This window comes from Notolepis coatsorum (assembly GCF_963971535.1).
Source record: "Notolepis coatsorum genome assembly, chromosome: 4".
NCBI lineage: Eukaryota > Metazoa > Chordata > Actinopteri > Aulopiformes > Paralepididae > Notolepis > Notolepis coatsorum.
In genome coordinates this window covers 111,368,150-111,395,487 of record NC_140168.1, presented here as the reverse complement: position 1 = coordinate 111,395,487, position 27,338 = coordinate 111,368,150, and the positions used below count along the sequence as shown (strand labels likewise).

Genomic DNA, 27,338 nt, shown 5'->3' with positions numbered 1-27,338 from the left:
TACTTTACCCTTAATACGGCCAGTTAAAACAGGAAAACCTGTTAATATGTGAACACACTGTTCATTGTCATCACAGGCTGAGAAAAGAATATTCTTTACTCATTTGTCACTAAGCATAGCTTCATAGGTTAGTTACCCCTTAGTTGTGAGTACACGGTACATATAAACACACATGATGTTTCTCACACAACAACCAGATCATTTTCACATCTGTAACAACAACCCGATTTGCACGGAGAAGCTAATTACCAGTGACAAGACAATTCACACAAAACTCGCGTCGTATCCTAAATGTATTGCAGCAACACACGTTTTTGGAAAACGGCGTTATTCACAAAACATGTAGAAGGTAAAGCCAGAAGACGCGTATAAGGTCTGGCCAAACCTTTGTCCTACCCGGAGCGTAGATCAGCGAAGTGCAGTCTCAAGGCCCCGTAGAAAACACAGCCGTCCTGTGTTGTTCGAACTGGGCAGCGTCGCCGCACCAACCCGTCGTTACGGTCCCCTTTGTTGACGCAGGCTTTGCCGTCCCGGCCCAGGGTAGGTTCGACGAACATCCTCTGTCAAAGATGACGTCGTAGTCAAGAGTGTTTAAAACATGTTATAATCAAAGCACGTTCAACAGAGTAGCATTAAGCTAACGGCCGCTCCAACCGTCGGTCGCTACTGCCCCTGCCCGCGAGACGGCGAGCGAACGGCGCACGCGACCAGAGGGGAGCTCGCGGCGGCGCGCGAGGAGCCGGAGCTACCCCGCGCTGGGCCTTGGCCGATAGCAGCAAGCTAACGTTTCCTAGTGATCACAGCAAGCTAGCGCCGCAGCTAACAGCTGACTGGCTAACAGTAGGCCCAACATATGTAGGCCACGCAGTGATCACAGCAGGCTAACGCCGCAGCTAACAGCTGACTGGCTAACCGTAAGCTAAGCAGCTATCACCTGAACTTGTACACAATGATATAACACTCACCCAGACAGGCCGCCGTTCTGAAACCCTCCTCACTTTTTAAGAGAAAAGAGAAACAAGATGTCAACACAGCTTTACAACGGTGATTTTACCAACACCCGACGAAGCCAGCACAATACCCAAACTGGCCTGTGTAGCTGACTTGAACATAGATCTTCCGCTATCGAACATCTATGCCCATATCTCCTCGTGAAGGAATACTCTCATTTGGATATGAAAGAAGGGGCTACACGGTGACAGAAGAGATATCCACTCGTCCAGAAAACACAGGGATCACCAGTGTTAATGGTCGCGGCCCACTAGTTAAAACTATAATGGGCTTCAGACCAAGGTCTTCTGTCGCCTAAGAGGCTGAACAAAGGACCCTAGCCTGGGGCCGGTTTTCATAAACATTGTCAATTAGCCCCCATAGCACTAACAGACAAGTGGAGCCTGCCAGCAAAACATAACTTACCAAACCTGGAACCCATCGCTTCTCACAACAGCGGCGCGTCCTACAGCCCAGCTGTGCCTTTACCGCAACCAGCACACAGCAAGGGCTGCAGTTGGAAAAGCATGTAGCGGCGCGAACTCCCAATACGAAAACCGGTGGAGGATTTTTAGAATGATCATCATCTTCCAGACACTCCAGTACGAAGACAATATCGCCGTATTTTCTCGAAAATAGTGAGAGAAAATAAAGATATGATGTCAACGTATCCTTGTTTTCCAACTCTTCTCCTACCATCACATCACTTCAAGTGTGGGGATCTACCGAGGCACTTCTTCCTTGTGGTGAAAGCGAGAAGGAGGCGAGTGGGTGGCCCCACCCCTGCTTATATGGGTAAGCTGATAGGGGTGTGGTCAGACAAATATTGGGATTAAAGGTACATTGTGGTCTTTATTCAGTGCGTGTGCACGTGTGCGAGGACAGTGCAGAGAGTGACGCCGAGCGAGAGCTAATACGAAACAGAACTGTAACTGTACTCAAAAATAACAAAATAAGGGTTGTCTCAGTTCACAACTATATTGGTCAAGTTTTGGGTGGGACTTGTTTGCGTCCCTACAGCTTCTTATTCAATTGAGCGAGATGCTCGGTTATGTCACACAGCCAGTTTGCATCTGACAGTTCAGACAATATTTCTTCAACCCTTTGTTACCTATTCCGCCTGGATCTTTTTTGTATTTTGGGCTGTAAAATTGTCAAAGAATGTCTGAGGAGTAAGTGCTTTTGGCTTTTTTCCTTTGTTACTTCATCAATACCTCAGATGTTCAACATACATGTATGTGTAAGAATGTGTAATAACTATGGCTGTCAAAGTTAAAGCTTTATTAACGCATTAACCCACAATTCTTTTAACGCCGCTATTTTTGAACCCAAGATTAATGTTTAAAAAAATAAAAAATAAATAAATGTACCAGAGCTCTTGGGGGCCACATCAAATGACGTGGCGGGCCTCATTTGGCCCGCGGGTCATGAGTTTGACACCTATGCTTACAGTATCTGAAGAAAACAAGAATTCTAGTTATGTAAACAAAAACACAGCTAAACTGTCTCTCCGCACAGCATCAAATAGTCTATGTTTCATATTAGTAGTGTAGCTAGGCGTAGGTGTCATCAGCCCTTGGCACCAATGTGTGGTGGTGGTGGTGTTGGCGAGAGCGCCGCCTGCTGGTGAAGTGATGATGACTCCCCCTCTTGTGCCGCAGCACCCCGGGGTGGGCATCGACGTGCGCAGGAGGAGGATCTGGGACATGTTCGGCCCGCAGACCGTCCTGAAGGTGAGAGGTGGGGCTATGAAATATGAAATATTAATGCACACGGAAGGTGGCAGGGTAACCGTAGGCCTAACGCAGTCTCTTATTTAATGCCGTTATCATCTCATTAACCCGTTCACTGCCACACGACAGAAGGTTAACCCTTTACTATCACACTAGGGCTGAGCCCAAACGTTCGAACGTTAGGCTGGCATTCGAATTCTAAATCAACATTCGAATTTTTCATTTTTAATAAAAAAAATTATATATATATATATATATTTTTTTTTTATTCTGTTTAAACCAACAGGGGTTTTCTTCACAGTTGCAGATAAATATTAGGCTACACTAATATTATAGTATTAAAATAAACTGATTTTTTATATATATTTTTTTATATTCATTAAAGAAAGTTGATTTAATTTATTTAGTTGGGCTGGGGCTTCTCCCTGGGCTGGGGCTGGGGCTGGAAAGTTGATTTAATAAAAAAAATAAATACTAATTTAATCAGATTAATCACTTTATTCAAATTGAGGATTTAGTTTGAGGATGGTAAAAAAAAAAAGTATAAACAAAACATTTAAACTTTATTTTTTATTTATTTATTTGTTATTAAAAACGAAGGTTCGAACGTTCGTTCGAAAAACCCTGACGAAGTTCGAATCCCAAAAACAGGGTTCGGGGGAAACAGCCTTATATCACATGGCCGCCGGTGAAAGGGTCGACATGCTGTCGTGTGGCAGTGAGAGGGTTAACCTTCTGTGTAATTAAAGTGTTAACCGTTTTGGTAGTGCGGCAGTGACAGGGTTAAGCTGGGCGTCGTGTGCCATGTTCAGTAGGTGGGTGTGGCGGTACCGGACCTTGGGTTGAGCACGCGCTGTGTACCGAACAAACACGACGCTACTTTAACCACTTATGGAACCCACGACGTGCAGCACTTTTTAATTCTGAGTTGAGCTAGGTAATAATCGGACTGTTTATATTGCTGTGATTATCGGAATAAGCTACATCAGTCACTATTAACACTTTCTCCGCCAAAAACGCTGTCCAGCGTTATTGGCCGCCATGCGAATTCTGCCAATATCGCTGTCCAGCGTTTTTGAGATCAATATTTCATTTTTTCGCCATTGGCATTCATAATTCATATATACACCCGCGGTGCTGCAGCTGGACCCTATAGGTGACGGCAACGACGGCTCAATACCGCCGCCTGGTGGATGGTTAGTGGATAGTTACACTCGCCTACAGGATGTGCCCGATGTGCGGCGATGAAACTCATTCGGCCGTCGCATCTCGTTGCGGGACTCCCGACAGACATTATGTACATAATGGATCGCTTTCTAAACTTAATAATCGATATGATTTTGGCGTTTATTGCGACATACAAACCGGAAATGGACCTAGGCGATCGGCGTCGTGTACTTGGGATCTTTCACCGCCAGTCTCATTGACCCACGGTAAGAGGAATATAACGTTATTTTCAACCCGATTGTGAGTTTCCTTGTTTGCAAACCATCTGATCAATATATCACCCAACCTACATTAAAGGGGAACTCCAACATTTTGGGAAATTAGCTTATTTAACATCTTCCCTGGAGTTAGACAAGAAGATACATACCTTTTTTGTCTCTGTGCGTGCATTTGGCTTTGGGAATAGACGCTCCGTTAGCATAGCTTAGCTTCATCACTGGAAGTGAGGCAGATCCGTAGCCTTACAGTGCCTTACAGTGTATTGCAAGGTCTGACATTGACCAAACTTGATATGCATGACCTTGGTGGGCTCTAGGTCAACTCCTGAAAAGGGGGTCAATGTCAGACCTTGCAATCAAAAGTTAGGGGGCGCACTGAAATTATGGCAAGGGTTATTAGCCCCCTAATTTTTTTTTTTTTTTTTTTTAAACTTTGGCCATTTCCCTGGCTCTTATATGTTTATCGCATTTATACTTGGTCAAGTTCGACCGACAGAAGCAGGCTGAAAGGGTTCAGATGGGGGGGAAGACACTCTGGGAAAGGCACGGCTGCAGTCCAGGATTCGAACTCGCTCAGCCCCAGATCCGTGACGAGCACGGTTGTCCACGGCGCTGAAATAGCACTCGCGGTACGTGGTGAGCTACTGGAGCTCCCCTAGCCCCCTAACTTTTGATTGCAAAGTCTGACAGTGACCCCCTTTTCAGGAGTTGACCTAGAGCCCACCAAGGTCATGCATATCAAGTTTGGTCAATGTCAGACCTTGCAATACACTGTAAGGCTACGGATCTGCCTCACTTCCAGTGATGAAGCTAAGCTATGCTAACGGAGCGTCTATTCCCAAAGCTAAATGCACGCACAGAGACAAAAAAGGTATGTATCTTCTTGTCTAACTCCAGGGAAGATGTTAAATAAGCTAATTTGTGTTGGAGTTCCCCTTTAAGCATTTACTGATGATCGGGGAATTATAAACGACCCCCCCCCCCTTTCCTCCGTGCATGATGAGGCATAATGTATACCGATCATATACATTTGAGTTTTTTGGTGTAGCGTGTATGGGGGGGGGGGGGGGGGGGAACGGCAATCGATAATCTATATAATGCGTTTGGGTCTATAACTAGCGTTTTTGGAATTACAGCAGAAAAGATTAAAAACATACTTATATTCTAGGGCTGCACGATTTTGGGAAATAATCTAATTGCAATTTTTCTGACAGATATTGCGATTGCAATTACATTTGCGATTATAATTTTTTTTTAAGCAGCCCCACAGAGGTTTATTGTAAAATGCGGCTTGCATCTGGCCTACGCGGTGGGTCTGTTCGGGACAACGAGTCTGAAAATGTTTCTTTTTACCTGGGAATCGACACCGGTACCCAACGGTACCTTTTTTTCTGTACTTTACTCTCCCTCTCTGAAGTCTAAACTTCACAACACACAATCTAAAACCCCTTACCTCCCTCTCCCAAACTGTTCCTACAACAATTTTTTTTATGTTGCATGATCATGTATATCTATTTTGTATTATTATTTTTTTTGTGTTTTAAATATCAACATTATCTGGCAATCCTCAGTAAATACTATCAAACTCCTCTGTCAGACCAGATATGAGATGCGTGCGCACACACAGAAAAGGAGAATGGCTTAAATGATTTTAGAATACTTCAGCTAAGGAAGTTAAATGTTTATTATCATCAACTATCCAGGTCGTTTTTTTTTTTTTTTTTTTTTTTTTTTATTATTGCAAAACAAAACTTATTAAAAGTCAGTACTCAACACACAATGTATAATGAAACTTTCAGTAAAGGTGGTTAAAATATATGCAAGTACAGAAACAGGATAAAACAAAAATAGTCAATAATAACATTTTAACCGTATACCGTGTATATCCAGCGAAGTTACAATTATATAAATGTTAGTATATAATATACCCCGAATACCTATTTTCTAAAACCCTACACACATATGCTCCAGCTCAAATCCCCCCCTCCCGGACCCCCTCTTGGATAGTACCTCCATTATCCCTCACTCCTAACCAGACATCACCATTATAGGCTAGCTTTTATTCTCTCCACCACTTCTAACCACATTAACATTTTGGATTCATTGAGCCCTAGAATTCTTGCTGTTGATATTTCTTGATATATCACATCAAGATATGTAAGAAACCACACTTTCCGGCACATTTTTTCCGGTTGAAACCAACGTGATGTAATCAGTTTTTTAGCTACTGTGATACCCGATAAAACCAATCTTTTTAGTTGTGGGTTCACTGCAAACTCAAAAACATCATTCAATAGCAATACCGCGGGGTGAACAGGTATATTCCAAAATACGAGTATTGATAATTGTTGGGACACATCTTCCCAGAATGTCTTAACTGGTGGGCAGTCCCAATACATGTGCATAAATGTTCCTTCGTCCCCATTTGTACATTGGGAGCATTTGGAGTTTTGTATAAGCCCCATTTTGCACAGCCTTATAGGAGTCAAGTATGTCCTGTGAATATAGTTCAGATTGATTTGTTGATGATCCGGGTTCCTTGATGTAAGTCGGACATTTGCCCAGGCTCCTTGCCAATCAAAGTCATTTTCCAGGTCTGGTATATCCCTCCTCCAGACATTGTCTAGTTGAAGGGTTTCGTACGAGGACGTTAGTAATTGTGAATAAAAACCTGATACAAAACCTCCCAATGTATTTCTGTCATAGAAAAATTTGTGGTATCTGTGGTGTTCAATTGGTATGTGTAATGGAACACCGTGGGATCTCATACAAAGTTTTAACTGTATGTAAAAAAGCCATGTGGACTCGGTGAGGTTAAACTTTATGCATATTTCGACATAACTACAGAGGCCCTTGTTATTAAAAATATCCCCTAATGAGTGTATGCCTCTTTCTTCCCATACAGGGAATCTTATAGGTCGTTTTCCCATTAAGAGAGCATTGTTATTGAATATGGGAGTGTGATTATGCCATACTTGATTGTTAGGAAATTTCCTTTGAGTTTCCCGCCATGTCCTGATTGCATGGGTTATTATTGGGCCAAATTCTCGCTCACAATGCTTGATTGAAAGTTTAGTGTATGCTATGTCTTTCAATCTCTGTGGGGCTACTATGTTTTCTTCTAATTTTCTCCAAGATACCAAAGCCTCAGGGTCAAACCATATCTTCTTCAATGGTCTTAATGTGAAGGCATTAAAATATTGTAAAAAATCTGGGACTGCCATGCCACCGTCTGCTTTACTTCTCTGTGCGGTGGATCTTTTTATGCGAGGTGGTTTGTTATTCCAAATAAATTTGTATGTGGAGGTTTGTAATCTTTTCCAGTAGCCCTCTGGAGGAGGTAACGGAAGCATTGAGCTGAAGAAATTGATTCTTGGTAATACATCCATCTTAACTATTGATACCCTTGCCTGTACTGAGTTTTTAAGTTTTGCCCACCTGTCCAGGTCGTCCTTGATTTTGTTCTGTATTTTTGTGTAATTGTGCTTCACCGTTTGTCTTATGGTGGGGAATATTTCCACTCCCAAGCATCTGAAATGTTTTACCATCGGTATCGCACCTGGGAGGGTTATATCTTTTTTTGCAGGGGTGTTAAGTGGAAGGAAAGCCGACTTCGGCCAATTTATCTTAAATCCCGATAAATCACCAAAGTTCCCAATCAACTTGAGCAGATGAGGCAATGTGGTGTTGGGGTTTTGCATGAACAATATTACGTCGTCCGCATATAAACTAATTTTTTGTTGTGTGCCCTTGATTACGATTGGTTCTATGGATTGGGATTGTCTTATATATTGTGCTAAAGGCTCTAATGATAAATTGAATAGTCCGGGACTAAGAGGGCAACCCTGTCTGGCAGAGCGTGATACCGGAAAGATTTTGGAGATGATTGTGCCTGTTGTAATCATGGCCGATGGGTCCTTGTATAGTACTTTAATCATATCAATGAAACCTTTTCCTAACCCCATCCTTTCCAATACTGCCCATAGAAACGACCATTCCAACCTGTCAAATGCTTTCATAGCATCCAGGGATAGTATCGCCTTAGGTGTGATGTCCTCTTTGTCTGTATCTAGTACGTGCAGTATTCGCCTTATGTTATCATTGATCAGGCGACCTTTTATGAAGCCTGTTTGGTCCGTATGAACTAAAGACGTCATATGCTTTTGCAATCTGATGGCTAATATCTTAGAGTACAGTTTGACATCGGTTCCGAGGAGGCTTAAAGGACGGTAACTACCGCATTCAGTGGGGTCTTTGTCTTTTTTGTGAAGAACTGAAATGAGTGCGGTATTTTGGTGTTCGATGAAGCTTCCCTCTTTGACTGAGTATAAGATCATATTTAGTAATAAGGGTCCAAATATGTCCCAGCAAGAAATGTACATTTCTGATGGGATACCGTCAATTCCCGGAGCTTTGCCGTTTTTCATTCCGGATATGGCCTTCTTGAGTTCTTCTAATGTGATCGGTACTTCTAACCGTTTAGCGTCTTCATCTAAGTTTAGGGAGAGTAATTTGATTAAGATATGTGTCTAATTTGTCTTGATCAAAGGTCGTTTCTGAGTTATATAAATCGGAGTAGAATTCTTTGAATGTATCGTTTATTATTTTGGGTTCTGTTACTAGAGCTTGTTGTTTCCTAATGGCAGTTATATCTGCAAATTTTGCATTAATTCTTAGTCGCATGGCTAATAGGTGACTAGGTTTAGAACCTTGGAAGTACTGCTGTTGTCTAGTGCTGCGTATTTGCAATTCCGATTTTTGTCTGTACATTGCTTTGATCTCGGTCTTTAGAATGTTAACTTGGTTATCTAGTCTAGTAGAGTTGTTGTATTTTAAAGAATTAAAAAGCGTTGAGTAAAGCGTTTCCATTTCAGACAGTTTTGTGTTTTGATTTTTGCGCAATATGGAGGTAAATCTATCCGAGAAATCCTTGATCATACTCTTTACCGACATCCATAATATTCTGGGATCTTGCACCGAGTTAGCATTAACTTGAAGGAATACTGTGAGAGCTTCTTTAATTTGTGTAATGAATTCCTTGTTGTTAAGCAGCATCGAATTAAAACGCCATCTTGGGGCCCGGGTAGATAATGTACCAAATGTTGCTTTCAGGATTAAGTAGCAGTGATCTGATAGCGCATTGGGTGTCATTTCCACTTCGTATTTATCAAATATTCTCGGGGATGCAAAGACGTAATCAATTCTGGATAGTGTGTTGTGTCTCGCCGAACGACAGGAGTACTTGCGGGTCATGGGGTTAAGTGAACGCCATAAATCAGTTACTCCTGTTGATTTCGACCAATCTTTTAATGCTTTAGATGAATTCTTTTGTTCGCTGGAGAAGGAAAGGTAAGTTTTGTCCATCCTTGGGTTCCAAATGGCATTAAAATCCGCACCTATTATGTATGAGTACTCGGGATGGTTTAACATTTCTCCTGTTAGTGAAGTGAAGAAACCCACTTCGTACAAATTCGGGGCATATACCGCTGCCAATGCAATTTTCCTGTTATTGTGTATAATCCTAGCTATAGTTATGCGCCCCTCAGCATCCGACCATACCCCTTTCAATTCGATATTTAATTTGCGTCTGACGACTATGGCTACCCCTCTAGTTCTCGTAGCAAAAGAAGAGTGACCAATATTATGGTATATGTTATCCGCTAACGTATTTATGTCTCCCTCTAAAATGTGCGTTTCGCTTAATAGTGCCACGTCCACATGTTCTTTTTTCATCAGTGTAAGCACGCTTTTGCGCTTGTGTTGTTTGTTTATCCCACCGGTGTTCCATACCATTATATTCAAACTAGCCATAGTCTATGCATGTTTTCGTGTAGTTTTTGGTAATGTTTCTGGAGTATGAAGCTACAATAGATGCACATCCAATTAATGAGGTCCCGTTGAGAGCTGAGCTTAAAAACATATATATATACAAATAAAAATCCCCTATTTTCCCCTCTCCCAGAAAGTCGAACATGCCTGTGTTCCAAGAACACATCCTCCGCGATTGACTTTCTCCCATGGTCCACCGGATTGCCCAACCTGAGCATTGTAATCCTAATTTTCCTATGCTCATTGCCATAGGATCTAACATTTCCATTCTATTGCAATAGAATGTCGCTTTTGGTCTTGCACCTTCCCTTACTGTAATGAAGTATTGTGATAAATAACCTAAAGATAAAAATAAAAAATAAAAAGAGAATAAACCTTTATCGACATATTCCTTTGAACCCTCCACCAACGTGTGAGGGAAAAAAAAAAGGAAAAGATTGTAGATCAGTATTGACACTTAATGTGAAGAACATTGGAAAAGAATAATGTAAGTTACAATATATTTAAAAAATATATAGTAATATTGACACCTTAATGTGAAGAACATTGGAAAAGAACAATGTAAGTTAAATTATATTTAAAAAATATAGGGTGATGAGAAGAAAAAAATTTAATAAAATAAAAATCAATGGAAAGATATAGATAATGAATAAGAGATAAATAATTATCAACGTGGAGAAGCCACTAGAACCGATTTAACTGATTAGATAAGATAGAAAAGCAGCGCCTTTTAGCGCTTCAATGTGCCTTTAATGGAGTGATTACTTAAATTGTTAGAATAACCTTGCTGTGCCCATACGTTTATGTGTGGATAATTTTAAAGTATTATTAAGGGCTGATTGCACTTCATTTAATTTATATATGCTATGTGTATGCACACCGAATGTTATTGTTAGAGTTGTATGCTTCGTTGTCATGGTGCCTTATATTCTAGAAGGTTGTAGAATATACTAGTGCCTAGACTATTTTACTTCGTTGTCATGGTGCCTTATATTCTAGAAGGTTGTAGAATATACTAGTGCCTAGACTATTTTACATTCCAGAATGATCTAAGAGACCCAGGGCATTTGAGCGATAAACCCAGAATATTCCAGATAGATCTTTTTGCATTGATATTTATTTATTTGTCCCCTCAGAGACCAGAGACTGAAATTATAATGTATTATGAATCGTATTATACACAGTAAACATTGTTATAGACGACTTGCATATCGTTTGCTACTTTGATGAACACAGCAATGTTATTCCAACACTGGTGGAATGACCTCATTGATGAACACAATAAAGTCATTCCTACACTGGTATATATTTAGAGAGAGGCTTAACTGATTCCGGCATTTCCGTCATGCTTTGGGTTATTTGCTGCATTTTGAATCAGGAAATCCTCAGCATCAAAGGGTGTAAATGGACCTGACCTGCGGCCGTTATTGTCCAAGAATGATAACAGCGCCGGATATGCTAGCCTTGGCTTGTGGCCGGCTGTGTACAGCTTTTGCATCACAACTTTGTATGGTTGACGTCGGATGATGGCCTCTCTGCTCAAATCTTCGTAGATAAATATTGGTTTATCACCATACTTCAGCTTCCCACGTTGGTTGCGAGCATATTTGATGATTTCATCCTTGTTGTAGTCTTCCGCAGAGTGACAATGATGACTCTCGGCCCGTTGATATTTTGCCCCTGGGAACCAATTCTGTAAACTTGTTCCACTTCTGGCACTTTGTTTGGGTCGGAGTTATTCAAAATCGTTGATAACTCGTTTGGAAAGTTGATGTCATCGCAGTTCACTGATTCATCAAGCCCCACTATGCGGATGTTATTCCGCCTGTGGTAACGATGGGTTTCTAGTTGCCTCTCCATCACTTCGTTTTTAAGCAATTTTATTTCCCTCCGGTATTCATCTTTAACTTTTTCCATCTCTTCTCCCATCACTGTCATGATACCTTCGTTCGCCTTGACTGCTTTTGTGTTTTCTGTCACCGAAATCTCCACTGTCGTGATTCGCTCTGACTGTGCATCGAACGCTTTCTTGACTTCTTCTAATTTCTCATCGATGTGATCGAATTTAGCCTCGATGCGATCGAATTTAGCCTCAACGTTTGCCTCGAGCGCCTTGATGTGTGTAATCTGTTCTTTCATCAGGTTAGACTGTTCTACCATCTGTTCTTTCATCAGGTTAGACTGTTCTACCATCTGTTCTTTCATCTGGTTAGACTGTTCTAACTGTTCTTTCATCATGTTAGACTGTTCTACCATCAGGTTAGACAATGTGTTGAAATCGGGTGGATTTCTGCTTACTTCAGTTGACGGCAAATGGTAGATAGATGCAGTGACGTTGGAATCCATAAATCTGGCTGCTCTCCCTCTCACGGAGCTTGAATCTGTACCTTCTTTTATGTTGGTCTCTATTGACTCTCTTTCGGGGACCGTAGTCGATGATCCCGGTACGTTGTCCTCTTCCTTCTCCTCCTCGGAGCTTGTCGCCGTCGGCTCAGAACCAGCGACGGTTCGGACGCGTCTATCTCGTATTTTTACGTCCTGCGCCGTTGAAGTTGCCGTAGTTATTTTCTCTGCCTTCTTTCCACCTTTAACCATATTGTCTTTTGATATGGTTAGTAGAGGGTCTTAACAATACATACGATGTGGTCTATTCTCTTTCTTTACTGTCCAAATAATGTTTTTAAACGAAATTAGCGTTAGTGGGAGCGGAGCAATTGCAAAATGCGTGTGCTACATGTTGTAGCGTAACCGGAAGCCCCAGGTCGTTTTTATAGTGCAACGTTTTTCTACTTTTCTACATTAATTGAACCAGTAGAGAGAGAGATGCCCCCCCCCCCCCCCCACCCCACCCTTTCCTTACTCAGCTCAGATGTTTTCTCTGACTTGAGCAGGGTTAGCTAGGAACAGCTTTCTCAAGCTTCGCACCTTGGGCATGGAATGGGCTACAGGACCATATCCACTTATATACCCCGGTCTCTCTCTGTGAATTTAAATCTGTATTACATTACTTCCTACATGAAGAATGTTGCTGCTTTCTGTAGTCGGGTCCCAACTGCAAAATTACTGTATTACCCTGTATTATACACTTTTACTATCATGTAGACCAGGGGTAGGCAACCCTAGGCACGCGTGCCTGCATAGGCACAGGGGGCAGCATAGGCACGCGTGCCTGCATAGGCACGCGTGCCTGCATAGGCACAGGGGGCAGCATAAAAAAATAAAAATAAAATAAAAATAAATTATATATACGGTATATATATTTTTTTGCTTTGAAATATTATAGTGAAATATTTTGCACTGTTGTCGCATTTATCTTGTTGAAATCCTCCCACAGGTTCTTTTTACTACCACATATTTAATTGAGACCCTTTATTTGTTTATTATTTCAATTTAGCTGGAAATACCAGCTATATATATCAATATCATTCAGTAACATTTGCAGAGCCTTATAACAAAAACATTATTACGGTCACCATTGTGACCAGTGGGATTAATCAACACATTTTATTATTTATTTTTCTATTTCATTGAACATTGCACATGTTAAAAGCCATTTTTTTTTACTCAAAATGTGAGTATTACCAAGTCAACTTGTGTTCTTAAAACAATGACAATAAACATAGTTTTATTAGGTTGAAATAATGTGGTTGTGTACTTATTTTTCTGTTAACTTATTATGGATTGAAAACTGAAAACCTTAATGCACAGTAACTGAACTCAATATTTTTAAGTTCTGGTAACTTATTATAATCTTTTTTACAGTGTAGTCTTGCCATCAATCAAAACTTATTTACACGATATACCTCACATTCACCCTCTATTCACATCCTGGTGTTCTCCTGGTGTTCTCCATTAGGCCTGTAGGTGGAGCTATGACAGCACACGTACAGTACACACACCGATGGTGTGCAGTGATGGGAATAACGGCACTATAAGTAACTTCGTTACTAACGGCGTTTGTTTTTTCAGTAACGAGTAATCTAACTCTTCCAATCTTAATAACGTCGTTACCGTTACTACAAAAAAATGCGGCGCGTTACTATGAATGAACCTGTTTCTTTCATCAGACATATCTCTGCGCCGAGAGGCAATAATATGTTCTTCCTTGTTTAGTGGACAGTGCGCGAGCCAAGCATACATGCTGACGATTGGCTGAGGTTGAATACAATGTCATGGTAAGCCAATCAGAGGTGGAGGTGGGCGGGTGTCTAAAGCATCCAGAGTCTGACACACAGCGCGACAAGACAAGCGATCACTGATCAGTCAGCATGAGACCGCGGTCCGTGTAGTGTACGTTTTGAGCTCAAAAACGAATCCAACGAACAACACAATGTCAACATGAGACCGCGGGTCCATGAGCGTTTTGTGTTCAGTGTTCACTCTTTGCAGCGCAGGGCACTGAGTGGCTCTACTGCAGTGCTGACAGCCTTATCAACAGTGCTGCACTTCCTGGTTTAATAGCACAGGCTTCAGCTGCTCAGAGATATATATATCTCTGTATGTCATGCATGTCTTAAATGTAATGATTAGATTAGTTTAGATGATTCGATTAGATTCTTATATCTGTATGTTGTGTATGTCATTGATTGATTGATTGAAAAGTTTATTAACAGATTGCAGAATGGGTACAGTACAGTACAGCTCAATACATACAATTGTTAAGGGGATGCAGACCAGAGAAAGACTTTCGTCATAAATGTCATGAATTGAAAATGGGGGACCCTGATGTAAACAAGACGAAACTCTTTCTCTGGTCTGCATCCCCTTAACAATTGTGTGTATTGAGCCGTACTGTATTGTACCCATTCTGAAATCTGTTAATTAAAATGTTCAATCAATCAGTATATATTTGTTATTTATTTTTGGTATAGTGCTTAACAAGCATAATTTAATGTTGCCCAGTTGTGGCCTGTTGAGGGGCAATACATATCAAAAGTTCCAAAACATCTATTCTGTTTGTATTTGTATGATCCACTATATAAACATAGTAATTATAATATCTACATAGCCTACACATGGCATTTGATTGGAGGCTAGTCTCACTTTGTCCCACAGCAACATTAAAATAGTTTAGATTTGTGTATGTTGTTTATGTAAAAAAAAAAACGTGAAAGTAACGCAATAGTTACTTTCTGAAGTAACTAGTTACTTTTATAATTTGTAACTGAGTAAGTAATTTAGTTACTTTTTGGAAGAAGTAACTAGTAACTGTAACTAGTTACTTTTTTAAAGTAACTTGCCCAACACTGATGGTGTGTGATGTGTCCAAAAATGAATGGGCAAATGTGAGTGAAATGGTCGCACTGTATGCAGCTGTTTGTCTGCATTGCATCCCCCCCCCCCCAACTCAGATTTAGGGTTGATACAACCATCATAATAATATTGTTAATAATAACAATAACAATAATGATGTAAAAATTATCATTAAAAATACCTGATTATGAGGAAAAAAAATTACGATGCATGGAATATTGTTGAGGCACACTAGTTACAACTATATTTCAAACAGGCACTCCATGTCAAAAAGGTTGCTGACCCCTGATGTAGACTATTCTGCTTTGTGTTTTTGTGTTTACATGTGATGTATTGTATATTGTATACATGCACATTTATTATGTTCTTGTGTGATGTATCGCACATTTTATTGCTGTGTGATGTATTGCAAATGTTATTGCTGTCATCTTGGCCAGGTCTCCCTTGCAAAGGAGATCTTGTATCTCAATGGGACTTCCTGGTTAAAAATTGCAGGCTTGGCGATTTGATAATTGCATCATTCCAAATCACGATTTCAATAAAAAAACTCATTAATCGTGCAGCCCTATTATATTCCAGAAGGTATTAACACAACAATGTATGAATGAAAAAGTATAACGTTCCCACATCCTGAACGATAGATAATCGATGTTGAATGGGCCATAGTAATGTCAATATAGCAATACAATTTAAAAAGTTATAGCCCTGCAAAGAAGGTAAACATCTCCATAGACTTATAGCGCTGGCAGAGAGGGTACTTTGATGGGTACAATGGCTGGCACAGAAAGTGTTAAAAAGATAAATAAATAAACATTGGATACATTTTGAGCATATAATAAAGATACTGCTACTGAACTTGAAGTTAGACCAACAGACAGACAGACAGCTGTTTTCATCACTTGCAGGGACATTCCATTGATTTTCATGCTTTACCTTAAAGGAACATTGTTTTTATACAGAAGGAGTTCTAACCTTTACATGTCAAAGACCTCCACATCCATATGTAGTTGATATGTAATTGACCAAGGACCTCCATTTGATGAGATGTTGTCCCAGGGACCACCGTTTTATTTGAGTTCTATATGATTGAATCTAGAATTCCATAACCGTCTATACTGTTGGTGGAGCGATAAAAGGAGAGAGAGAGAGCAGAATAATCATTTTCCTCCCGCTGAAATTAAACTATTCCCCCGTTTTGGAACCTCCCTCGAGGGCCCCTCCCCCCTCTTTTGAGAGCCGCTGATCTAAAGGGTCTTTTGCTATTGGGAGGTGTTGCAGTCTGACGTCGCGTTGGACCGCCCGCGAGGTCCACCCGTATAGGGATTTATCATTGGGAAAATGGATGATCGGCTATTGTAACAATTCTGCCTCATGAACATTTGGAAAGCTTTCCATTTTTGCACAAAATGAGTTCCCTTCTATCACTAACATTATTGTTTAAGCATTTGTGGTTAAAAAATAATTGTGTTTTTTTTTTACGACTAATTGCGAATATTTTCATGTTGAGCTATAGATTGTGGATGAATAAGCATAGAATGGTACACCATGCAAATGTTAATGTTTTATTTGTTTTAAACGAGACGATTTACAAATGGGCAATGGGGAAATACGTTGCATTGGACAGAGGGTGGAACACGAAAAACGGCAATGACGTAACCACCACACCTCCCTATAGACCAGGAAGTAACCACCACACCTCCCTATAGACCAGGAAGTAACCACTACACCTCCCTGTAGACCAGGAAGTAACCACTACACCTCCCTATAGACCAGGAAGTAACCACTACACCTCCCTATATACCAGGAAGTAACCATTACACCTCCCTATAGACCAGGAAGTAACCACCACACCTCCCTATAGACCAGGAAGTAACCACTACACCTCCCTATAGACCAGGAAGTAACCACTACATCTCCCTATAGACCAGGAAGTAACCACTACACCTCCCTATAGACCAGGAAGTAACCACTACACCTCCCTATAGACCAGGAAGTAACCACTACACCTCCCTATAGACCAGGAAGTAACCACCACACCTCCCTATAGACCAGGAAGTAACCACCACACCTCCCTATAGACCAGGAAGTAACCACTACACCTCCCTATAGAAGTAACCACTACACCTCCCTATAGACCAGGAAGTAACCACTACACCTCCCTATAGACCAGGAAGTAACCACTACACCTCCCTATAGACCAGGAAGTAACCACCACACCTCCCTATAGACCAGGAAGTAACCACCACACCTCCCTGTTTCAGGAGCAGGCGATCACTCCCAGCGAGGGCTTCCTGTTCCCGGCTGCAGATTGGCTGATTGGCAACCACTCAGACGAGCTCACAGCCTGGATCCCTGTCATCGCAGCCAGGCCAGTCATCAGCACACACACACACACGCACCAGCGTTTCCGTTAGCCGGTAATTACCGGTATTTGACCGGCAAAATCTGTTGAAGTCCGACATATTTAATCTCTCCGGTCATAATGTCCGGTGAAAATAATTCCCTCTAAGCACAATTTGATTATTTGAATTGTATTCAAATAGGCTAAAATTAAATAGCCTATGCGATGAACGAAACAATCATTACATTTGTTATCGTTGCTTCACCAAGCAGCCGGTCTAATAATGACGACGCTGTGTCAGCGAGAGCTTGCTGCTAGATTTGCGAAAAGCATGCAGCTGCAGACCCACAGAACCCACCAGCTTTGCTGGCACAGTGCGGTCCCCAGACCTGGAAAGCTGCTCTGCGGGTCTGCAGCTGGATGCTTCTTGCAAACTAACTGCAGCCAGCTCGCGCTAATAATGGCTTTCATTATTAGACCGGCTGCTTGGTGAAGCAACAATGAAACGAATGTAATGAATCGTTCATCGCATAGGCTATTTAATTTTAGCCTATTTTAATACAATTCAAATAATCAAATTGTGCTTAGAGGGAATTATTTTCACCGGACATTATGACCAGCACCAAGTCGTTGGGAGGTGGAGATATACATCACGCAAACCCACGATAATGTTGCCGTCTCTCTCTGCCAAATTTCTCAGTTCTTCGCTTGATATAATTAATACAAATGTCCAATATAACGGAATTCGTTAGCTCATAAAAATGTGATTATAACAGACTGCTGTTTAGTGTCGGACCGACTGCCCACATACGCGGTCTATTTTATTTCAAGTCAGCAGCAGCACGGAGTATCAAGGGACTTATTTTATTTGGAATATATTAATGACTGTATACGCAAAAGTAGCCTAGTTTTAAGTAATAATATTATAAATCTACATGCCTTGAGGATGACATTCTTTATATAGCCTGCCTATCAATTGTTTTAAAGCTCAATAAACTATGACAAACTTTAGCACTTTGGGATCCCAGCGAACAAAAAGTGCATTACAAATCCAATCTATTATTATTATTTATGACCGGAATTAATCTCATTTGTCCGGTAGATTGAAATCTTGCAGGTCACGGAGACCGGCAACAATTTTTTCTAACGGAAACCCTGACACGCACACACACACACACAGGCAGACAGACAGACAGAGACACACATACATATACACACACACGCACAGGCAGACTGCGGAGCTCATGATGCTAATGATGGAGCATCGCCGTCGGTTGTGTGATAGTAAAGGGCTAACCTTCTGTATTGTCACAGTGAAAGGGTTAACCGGTTGTCGTGTGGCAGTGGAATGGTTAAAGTCTGTGTTCTCGGTAGTGATGTATTCTCCTACAGGGTCTAGTCTAGATCTTTGCAACTCTAGTGGTAATTTCTCAGCAAAGAATCCAGGCCGTTCCTCACACCGGCTCTGGCTAGTACGAGGTAGCCACCAGTGAACACAAAGTTGATGGGGTCATGCTGGGGTCATGCTGGGGTCACGCTTCAGACGGCCGGCCTCTACTCTGTGTTGCACTGTGCGGAGGACATTTCAGTGAGCTTCGGTCAGCTCAGGCACGAGCACGGCCCCGTTGACTTTGGATTAGCTTGTGGCTAATTGGCTGGTCTCAGTACGAGGAAGTGCGTGGATTCTGCTGAGAGAGGATTCTACCAAATCAACAAGATCATTAAGTAGAAAGCAGGGCTTTGACTTGAAGATGGTAAATACGATTTCTTTGAACTTTTCAACATCCATGATCCATCACAACTTAAAACACAGAGGGCCCGTTTAAAGGAACACGCCGACATTATAGGAAATGTACTTACCGTCTTATCCAGAGTCAGACTAGAAGATAAATACAGATTTCATCTCTTGTGCGTTCAGTAGAAAGCTATCCGGCTGCGGGCTAACCTAGCTTAGCACAAATGAGTGGAAGTGGATACGGACCACTAGCCTAGCTGTTGGCCAAAAACACCTCTCCCGGAGTTTTAAGCTAGCTGGTCCGTATCCACTTCCACTCACTGGAAGCACCGAGTGTGAGTGCTTAGTAGTATACAGAAAAAATAAATAACGCACATCCTCCGCTTGTTGGTGCTGAGCCAAACTGTAAAAACAGTAATACATAAGACAAAGCGGGGCTCGCAACTCATTAGTAGTTCCAAGGTGTTTATTTGACAAAAAGGCAGATGCAACGTTTCGACCCTTCCGGTCTTCTTCAATGCTTGAAGAAGATCGGAAGGGTCGAAACGTTGCATCTGCCTTTTTGTCAAATAAACACCTTGGAACTACTGAGTTGCGAGCCCCGCTTTGTCTTATGCTTAGTAGTATAGACATATTAGCATGGCAGGTAGTAGTATAGCGATAGTAGAGAGTAGTATAGAGACATATTAGCATGGCAGGTAGTAGTATAGGGATAGTAGAGAGTAGTATAGAGACATATTAGCATGACAGGTAGTAGTATAGCGATAGTAGAGAGTAGTATAGACATATTAGCATGGCAGGTAGTAGTATAGGGATAGTAGAGAGTAGTATAGAGACATATTAGCATGGCAGGTAGTAGTATAGGGATAGTAGAGAGTAGTATAGACATATTAGCATGGCAGGTAGTAGTATAGGGATAGTAGAGAGTAGTAGAGAGACATATTAGTAGGGCTGTCCCCGACTAAGGATTTGGATGGTTGACTAGGATTGGCCAAAATTTGCCGTTAGTCGACTATTGGTCGACTTAAAAAAAGAAAAAGAAAAAGTATAATATTTTTAAACTTGTTTTTCTTTTTTTTTATACTTTTTTTATCACTCAATTTTTTTTTATAAAAAAATATTATATATATATTTTTACCATTCTTTCCAAAAGAAAAGAGGCCTAGAAGCGTGGCTAACGCTAATGACACGCATACCAGAGGCTAACTGCCTAAGAAAACAGGCACAGAGGCACTGAAAGAGGATTTCACCCATCTAATGAACACACTAGACTAGACAAATATTAAGATGTATCCATCAGTGGACCAATTGCATGCTTTTGCAGAGGACAAGAAGCCTTCAGTCGACTCCTTCAGACACCCCCCACAGTCCAAATGGAATGATACAATTTTTTTTTAATTTATTATAAAAAAAAAAAAATTGTCGACCAAATTTTGGCAAATCATAATCGACCATCCAAATCCTTAGTCGGGGACAGCCCTAGTAGATAGTAATAAAGACATATTAGCATGGTAGGTACTAGTATAGTCATAGTAGATAGTAATAAAGACATAGTAGCATGGTAGGTAGTAGTATATACATAGTAGATAGTAATAAAGACATAGTAGCATGGTAGGTAGTAGTATAGTCATAGTAGATAGTAATAAAGACATATTAGCATGGTAGGTAGTAGTATAGTCATAGTAGATAGTAATAAAGACATATTAGCATGGTAGGTAGTAGTATAGACATAGTAGATAGTAATAAAGACATATTAGCATGGTAGGTACTAGTAGTATAGACATAGTAGATAGTAATAAAGACATATTAGCATGGTAGGTAATTTTGATTTTGATTTGATGTTATGTGTCTTACATACTGGTGTATGCCCAGCCCATATGGGCTTACAAGACACATAAACAATAAGTATATAATAGTATACTTGACATAGACAATAAGTTATATAGATCAAGATGGCCACACAAAAAAAAGAAAACACAATAAAACGTAATATAAAACAAGCTGTAAGCAATGCATGTAAATAGAGAAACAAGAGGAATTCATATACAATTATATAGGATATAGTGTGTTTTGTCTCAAGTGCCATGCTTTCTCCAAAAATCCTGCAAAACTGAAAATCTCCTCCACAAAAAAACAACTCGACATACAACTCTGACTGCCAGGTACTGTAGTAGTTTTTTTTTTATTTTACCTTTATTTTTACCAGGTAGTCACTTGAGATCAATTATCTCTTTTTTCGAGCAAGACCTGGTCAAAATGGCAGCAAAACAAAAACAAACATACAAATACACAAAACACAGACAGAGACATAAAAGGCAAAGTGGGGCAAGGGGGATACATTTGAGCTGCAGAAAACTAGATTTAATGGGATTGGGGGGAGATTGGAGGGTAGTAGGTAAAACGGGTAGAAAGAGTAGGGAAGGTGAGGCTCCGCAGGAGGTCGCTGGGCAGAGAAGGTCAAGTTAATAAATATAAAATATAACACCACATTATGCTTGTTATTTGAACTTTAAAATCAGATATGGTAGTGAGGGCCATAGTAACATAGTAGATAGTAGTATATACATATTAGCATGGTAGGTAGTAGTAAAGACATAGACAGAGTAGCATAGTAGATAGTAGTATAGACATATTAGCATGGTAGGGCTAGTAGCATACTGTAGTACACAGTAGACAGTAGTACAGTACATAGATATATAGTAGTATAGTCTATAGACCTAAATTGTACCTCATCCCATTTCTGCTTTGCACTATATAGTATATTGTATATTAGTATATTGTATTGTAACTCAGTTACCATACTGCATCGAACATTGTACATATGTATATACTGAACACTGTGTCTACGTACGTGACTTCTATTTTTTACTTCAATTTTTTACATGCTATACTATTTTATTTCATACTTAAAGGATAACTCCACTATTTTGGGAAATTAGCTTATTTAACATCTTCCCTGGAGTTAGACAAGAAGATGCATACCTTTTTTGTCTCTGTGCGTGCATTTTAGCTTTGGGAATAGATGCTCCGTTAGCATAGCTTAGCTTCATCACTGGAAGTGAGGCAGGACAGTAGCCTTACAGTGCCTTACAGTGTATTGCAAGGTCTGACATTGACCAAACTTGATATGCATGACCTTGGTGGGCTCTAGGTCAACTCCTGAAAAGGGGGTCAATGTCAGACCTTGCAATCAAAAGTTAGGGGCGCACTGAAATTATGGCAAGGGTTATTAGCCCCCTAACTTTTGATTGCAAAGTCTGACATTGACCCCCTTTTCAGGAGTTGACCTAGAGCCCACCAAGGTCATGCATATCAAGTTTGGTCAATGTCAGACCTTGCAATACACTGTAAGGCACTGTAAGGCTACTGTCCTGCCTCACTTCCAGTGATGAAGCTAAGCTATGCTAACGGAGCATCTATTCCCAAAGCTAAAATGCACGCACAGAGACAAAAAAGGTATGCATCTTCTTGTCTAACTCCAGGGAAGATGTTAAATAAGCTAATTTCCCAAAATAGTGGAGTTATCCTTTAACGTTTTGTCTAGCACAGTCTCTGGAGCGTAACAGAAAGAAGCATTTTGTATAAAAGTATTCTGTACTTCTGTATGACAACTATTAAAGAAACTTGAAACTTGAGACATATTAGCATGGTAGGGATAGTAGCATACTGTAGTACAGTAGACGGTAGTACAGTAGACAGTAAGTTATTGTTTCTCTCTTTACTGCAGGTCTTCGTACTCCTGCCGCTTCTTCGTCCTTCCCTGCTGCTTCTTCGACTTCTGTGGGAAGTACCAGCGGCGCCAGTGTAAGAAGTCTCAGTACAAAGAGTACATCGACTTCATCACCGAAGTGAGCGTGGCCAGTGGCTTCAACACCGAGGAGGACTGCCTGAGGATCCCCTCCACCAAGCGGGTAACCACACTCGCCCCCCGGCCGCCGGTGTTCATTTAGTCAGTGAGAATGATGACTAAATATGGTCGTCAACGAAGCTTTTCCCACATGACGACAACGAGACGAGACGTCGCGTTATAATGGAGATCGTGTCGTCGCTGGCGGAAGAAAACCTCGTAACTCCAAAAGCCCAACTTTTCAGGAGATGGAAAAAAACGAACACAGATTTGAGGGCGAATAGAGTTACGAGGTTTAGACAGATGATCGGTTTAATGCTTTCCCGTTGTTTAAACTTTGTAAAACCCACACACACATATGGAGGATGATCTACTGAGTTGCTTTTTTTTTTAAAGTTCCGCCAGCAATGATGCGACACTAACGGGACGGAATGATTCATGCAATGTTGTTGACTAAAAACGAAGACGCAAAATGGAGTTAATAAAATCGACTTCAACGTCAACACTCTGTTTACTTGCTACTTGCTAGCTAACAGCAACTCATTGCAGACAGGAAAGTAACAAACATAATTGTCCGTGCGGAACCCTTATCCCCAACACATTGTTCCGTGGGTGAATTATGTTGATCCACCACAATAGAACACATTAAATAGCTTACATAAGCCTAACCAGCTAGCACTAACGTTAGCTTTTTTTGTTTAGAAAAAGCGCACGCCAACTTATTAGGCTGTAACTGAGTGGCGAGACTAAACAAAAAAAGACTAAATCAAAACTAAACAAAAAAGACTAAAACTAAAATGCTCAGACCTGTAGTTGACTAAAACTTGACTAAACGAAAAATGGATAAAGGTGACTAAATATGATAAACGAAAAAGAGCATTTGAGACATGACTAAGACTAAAACTAAAATAAAAAATAGCTGACGAAATTAACACTGCTCCCCCCCTGCCCCCCCCCCCCCCGCTGCCTGATGATTCAGTTGTAAAAAAATTAAATAATAATTCTCAATTTTAACTGTTTCTGCGCCAAAAACGAGTATACTCGTTGTTATTGCCCGCCAATCTAATAACGCCAACAACAAGTTTACTAGTTTTTATGATTGTTATCTCGTTTATTCGCTATTGGCATTCATAATTCATCCAGGAAGGCTCCGGGAGCCAGCTGGACCCTGTCTGATATTGCAACGTCTCAATACAGCCGCCTGGTGGATTTCGGGAGAGTTGCACTCCACTCTAAACCGGATGTGGCACTCTGTGCATCGGGGGAAATCCTCCGGCAGAGCTATCTTGTTATGTTGATCAAGACAAACACTCAAGTGCATTTGATTGCTTTCGAGACGCAAGAATCAATATGCTTTTGCCGTTTATTGCGTCATACAAACGGAAAATGGATCTAGCAGATCGAAATCAAATAATTGGATTTTTTTTTCTCCGGACTCATCGGCGACAGGTAAGAGGAATCTAACGCCAATTCCAGCTCGATTGTCCATTTATTTCATTGCAATCCATCCGATCAACGTATGATGTCGTACTAGGGAAAGCCGTTACTGACAATCAAGGAATCATAAACGACCCCCCCCCCCCCTTTCCTTCACGCATGATGGAGCATAATGTATACCGAGCATATGCATTTAAATTTTTTAATATAGCGTGTATAGGAACGAAACGCCAATAGATTATGTATAATATGCGTCTGGGCCTATAACTCGCGTTCTAGGAATTACTGCTATACACTCCAAAAACATACTTATATTCACGACGGTACTAACACGACAATGTATGAATGGAAAAATATAACGTTCCCACATCCGGTACGATAGATACCCGACGTTGAATCGGCCATAGTAATGTCGATATAGCTATAATATTAAAAAAGTTATAGCCCTGCAAAGAAGGTGAGCGACTCCATACAGCACTGGCAGAGAGTGGTACAAGATGGGCAAACTGCGTGGCACAGAATGTGTTAACATTGTTATTTATTTAGATATTTTTTTTTATTTATTGTTGTAACACATCACACAAAATAAATCGCATGATCATGTATTCTGTTTTTAAATGTTTAAATATCTACATCAGGGGTGCCCAACCTTTTTTGAACCAAGATCTACTTTTTAATTTACCACCTAGCCGAGAGCTACCAGCCAAAATTTGACCTACTCTCGGCTAGTATTAGTATTAATAGTATTAGTAATACCCATTCAATATGCACATGACGGAACATATTATATGGCATATAATATTTTCTGTCATGTGCATGAATGGGTATATAATATAATATATTTTATATATCATTGTAACGGTGTAGTGTAGCAATTACAAGAATGACGAGACTAACTTCTCACATTGGGCATGCAGGCAGCATGACCCATTTATTTCACACTCTGCATACACACACACACACTCAATTCAATGGGCATGAGAAAACATGAGTTTACATTGCCAAAGCAAAAGTGGAACAATACAATTAAAACAAAAATGATATATGTACAATTAAAAGGGAATAGAAATTATGTGTAAACAGAGCTGTCACATTGCATTAGTGTTGTCACGATACTGGAATTTCTAACTTCAATACGATACCTTGAAAAGTATCGATATTCGATACCATTTTCGATACCACAGGGAAAAATGTTAAATCTTAAAATGTAAAAAAATTAAAAAGAAAGATATATCGATTCTCCTCAGCTTCTCTCTGGTACTATAAGAGAAGATAAATATAACACTTTTAAAACCCTTTGTTTATCTTTAGATCAGACATTTAAAAATAACTAAATGATCTAATCTTAGAAATTAAGTAAAGTTAATAGTACTGCATGTTAAGCATAACAGATTGATTGATTGATTGATTGATTGATTGACAGTTTTATTAACAGATTGCAGAATGGGTACAATACAGTACGGCTCAATACACACAATTGTTAAGGGGAGGCAGACCAGAGAAAGACTTTCGTCTTGTTTACATCAGGGTCCCCCATTTTCAATTCATCATAACATTTGACATACAGATAAACAGTACTGTTACATCCAGCCATTTATGACATACAAGATATACAGTACTGTTTAAGAGACAGAGTTTCTAAAAGAGAGTATATACAGTTAATTTACTTCTGACCATTATAGTCAAAGTATTTTCCTATGAACTGAAACTCATAAGACCACATAAGGCTAGCATCATTCAGTTACAGCTATATTGGCCAACATTAGCCAGCTATCTAGCCAGCTACTGCACCACGAACTGCCAGCCAGCCAGCTGGCTACATTAACCCACAATGCAACAGCTATCCAGCCAGCTACTGCACTACGAACTGCCAGCTTGAAAAGCTAGCCAGCTGGCCACCCCCAAACCCCCAGTCCAGTATTAGCTAGCTAGTAGCTAACGTTAGCCAACTGAGAATGATAGCTAGCTAACCAACAGCTGCAAGCCTGCAAACAACAACGCTGTTGATATAATGAGCTATCCGTAGTAGGGCTGACCTTCTAATTTTTTTTGGGAATTCGAAGCTTTAGGGCCGAGATTCGATTTTAATTCGAAGCTTCGAGATACATTTTTTTTTTATAATTTTTTGTTGTTGTTGGGGGACCTGTACAGCACTTTGTTCAACTTTGTCAGTGCTGTAAAGTTTAAACCTTTTAAAATCTTGGACAAACAAAACACTTTGCTTTCATGAAATATTGTAAGCCGTCATTTGAGGCTTTATAAAAGCAGCATAATGAACACATCTGTCAGTGCCGAGTCCGACCTCATCTTAAATAACAAACAGCATTGCTTGTTATAGTTAACAAAGAGAGGCAGAGTTGATTTAGCTTCTTTTGAGGTTTGAGGACAGGAGACTGAGGTTTGAGGACAGGAGAATGAGGTTTAAGGACAGAAGAAGGAGGTTTGAGGACAGGAGAAGGAGGTTTAAGGACAGGAGAAGGAGGTTTAAGGACAGAAGAAGGAGGTTTAAGGACAGAAGAAGGAGGTTTGAGGACAGAAGAAGGAGATTTGAGGACAGGAGAAGGAGGTTTGAGGACAGGAGAAGGAGGTTTGAGGACAGGAGGTTTGGAGACAGGAGAAGGAGGTTTGAGGACAGGATACTGAGGTTTGAGGACAGGAGAAGGAGGTTTGGAGATAGGAGGAGGTTTGAGGACAGGAAAATGAGGTTTGAGGACCGGAGAAGGAGGTT

The 27,338-nt window shown here is 40.6% G+C and overlaps 1 protein-coding gene across 1 annotated transcript in view; it reads left to right on the top strand.

Annotated features, from left to right (window-relative positions):
• The window catches only part of trmt44 (tRNA methyltransferase 44 homolog), a 107,763-nt gene that overhangs the window by 30,777 nt on the left and 49,648 nt on the right, over nucleotides 1–27,338 (top strand). Inside the window, exons 7-9 of the mRNA XM_084311797.1 lie at nucleotides 2,652–2,723; nucleotides 17,512–17,618; nucleotides 23,054–23,237. Of these exons, the coding sequence (XP_084167923.1) occupies nucleotides 2,652–2,723; nucleotides 17,512–17,618; nucleotides 23,054–23,237 (363 nt within the window). The remainder of the gene's footprint in view (nucleotides 1–2,651; nucleotides 2,724–17,511; nucleotides 17,619–23,053; nucleotides 23,238–27,338) is intronic.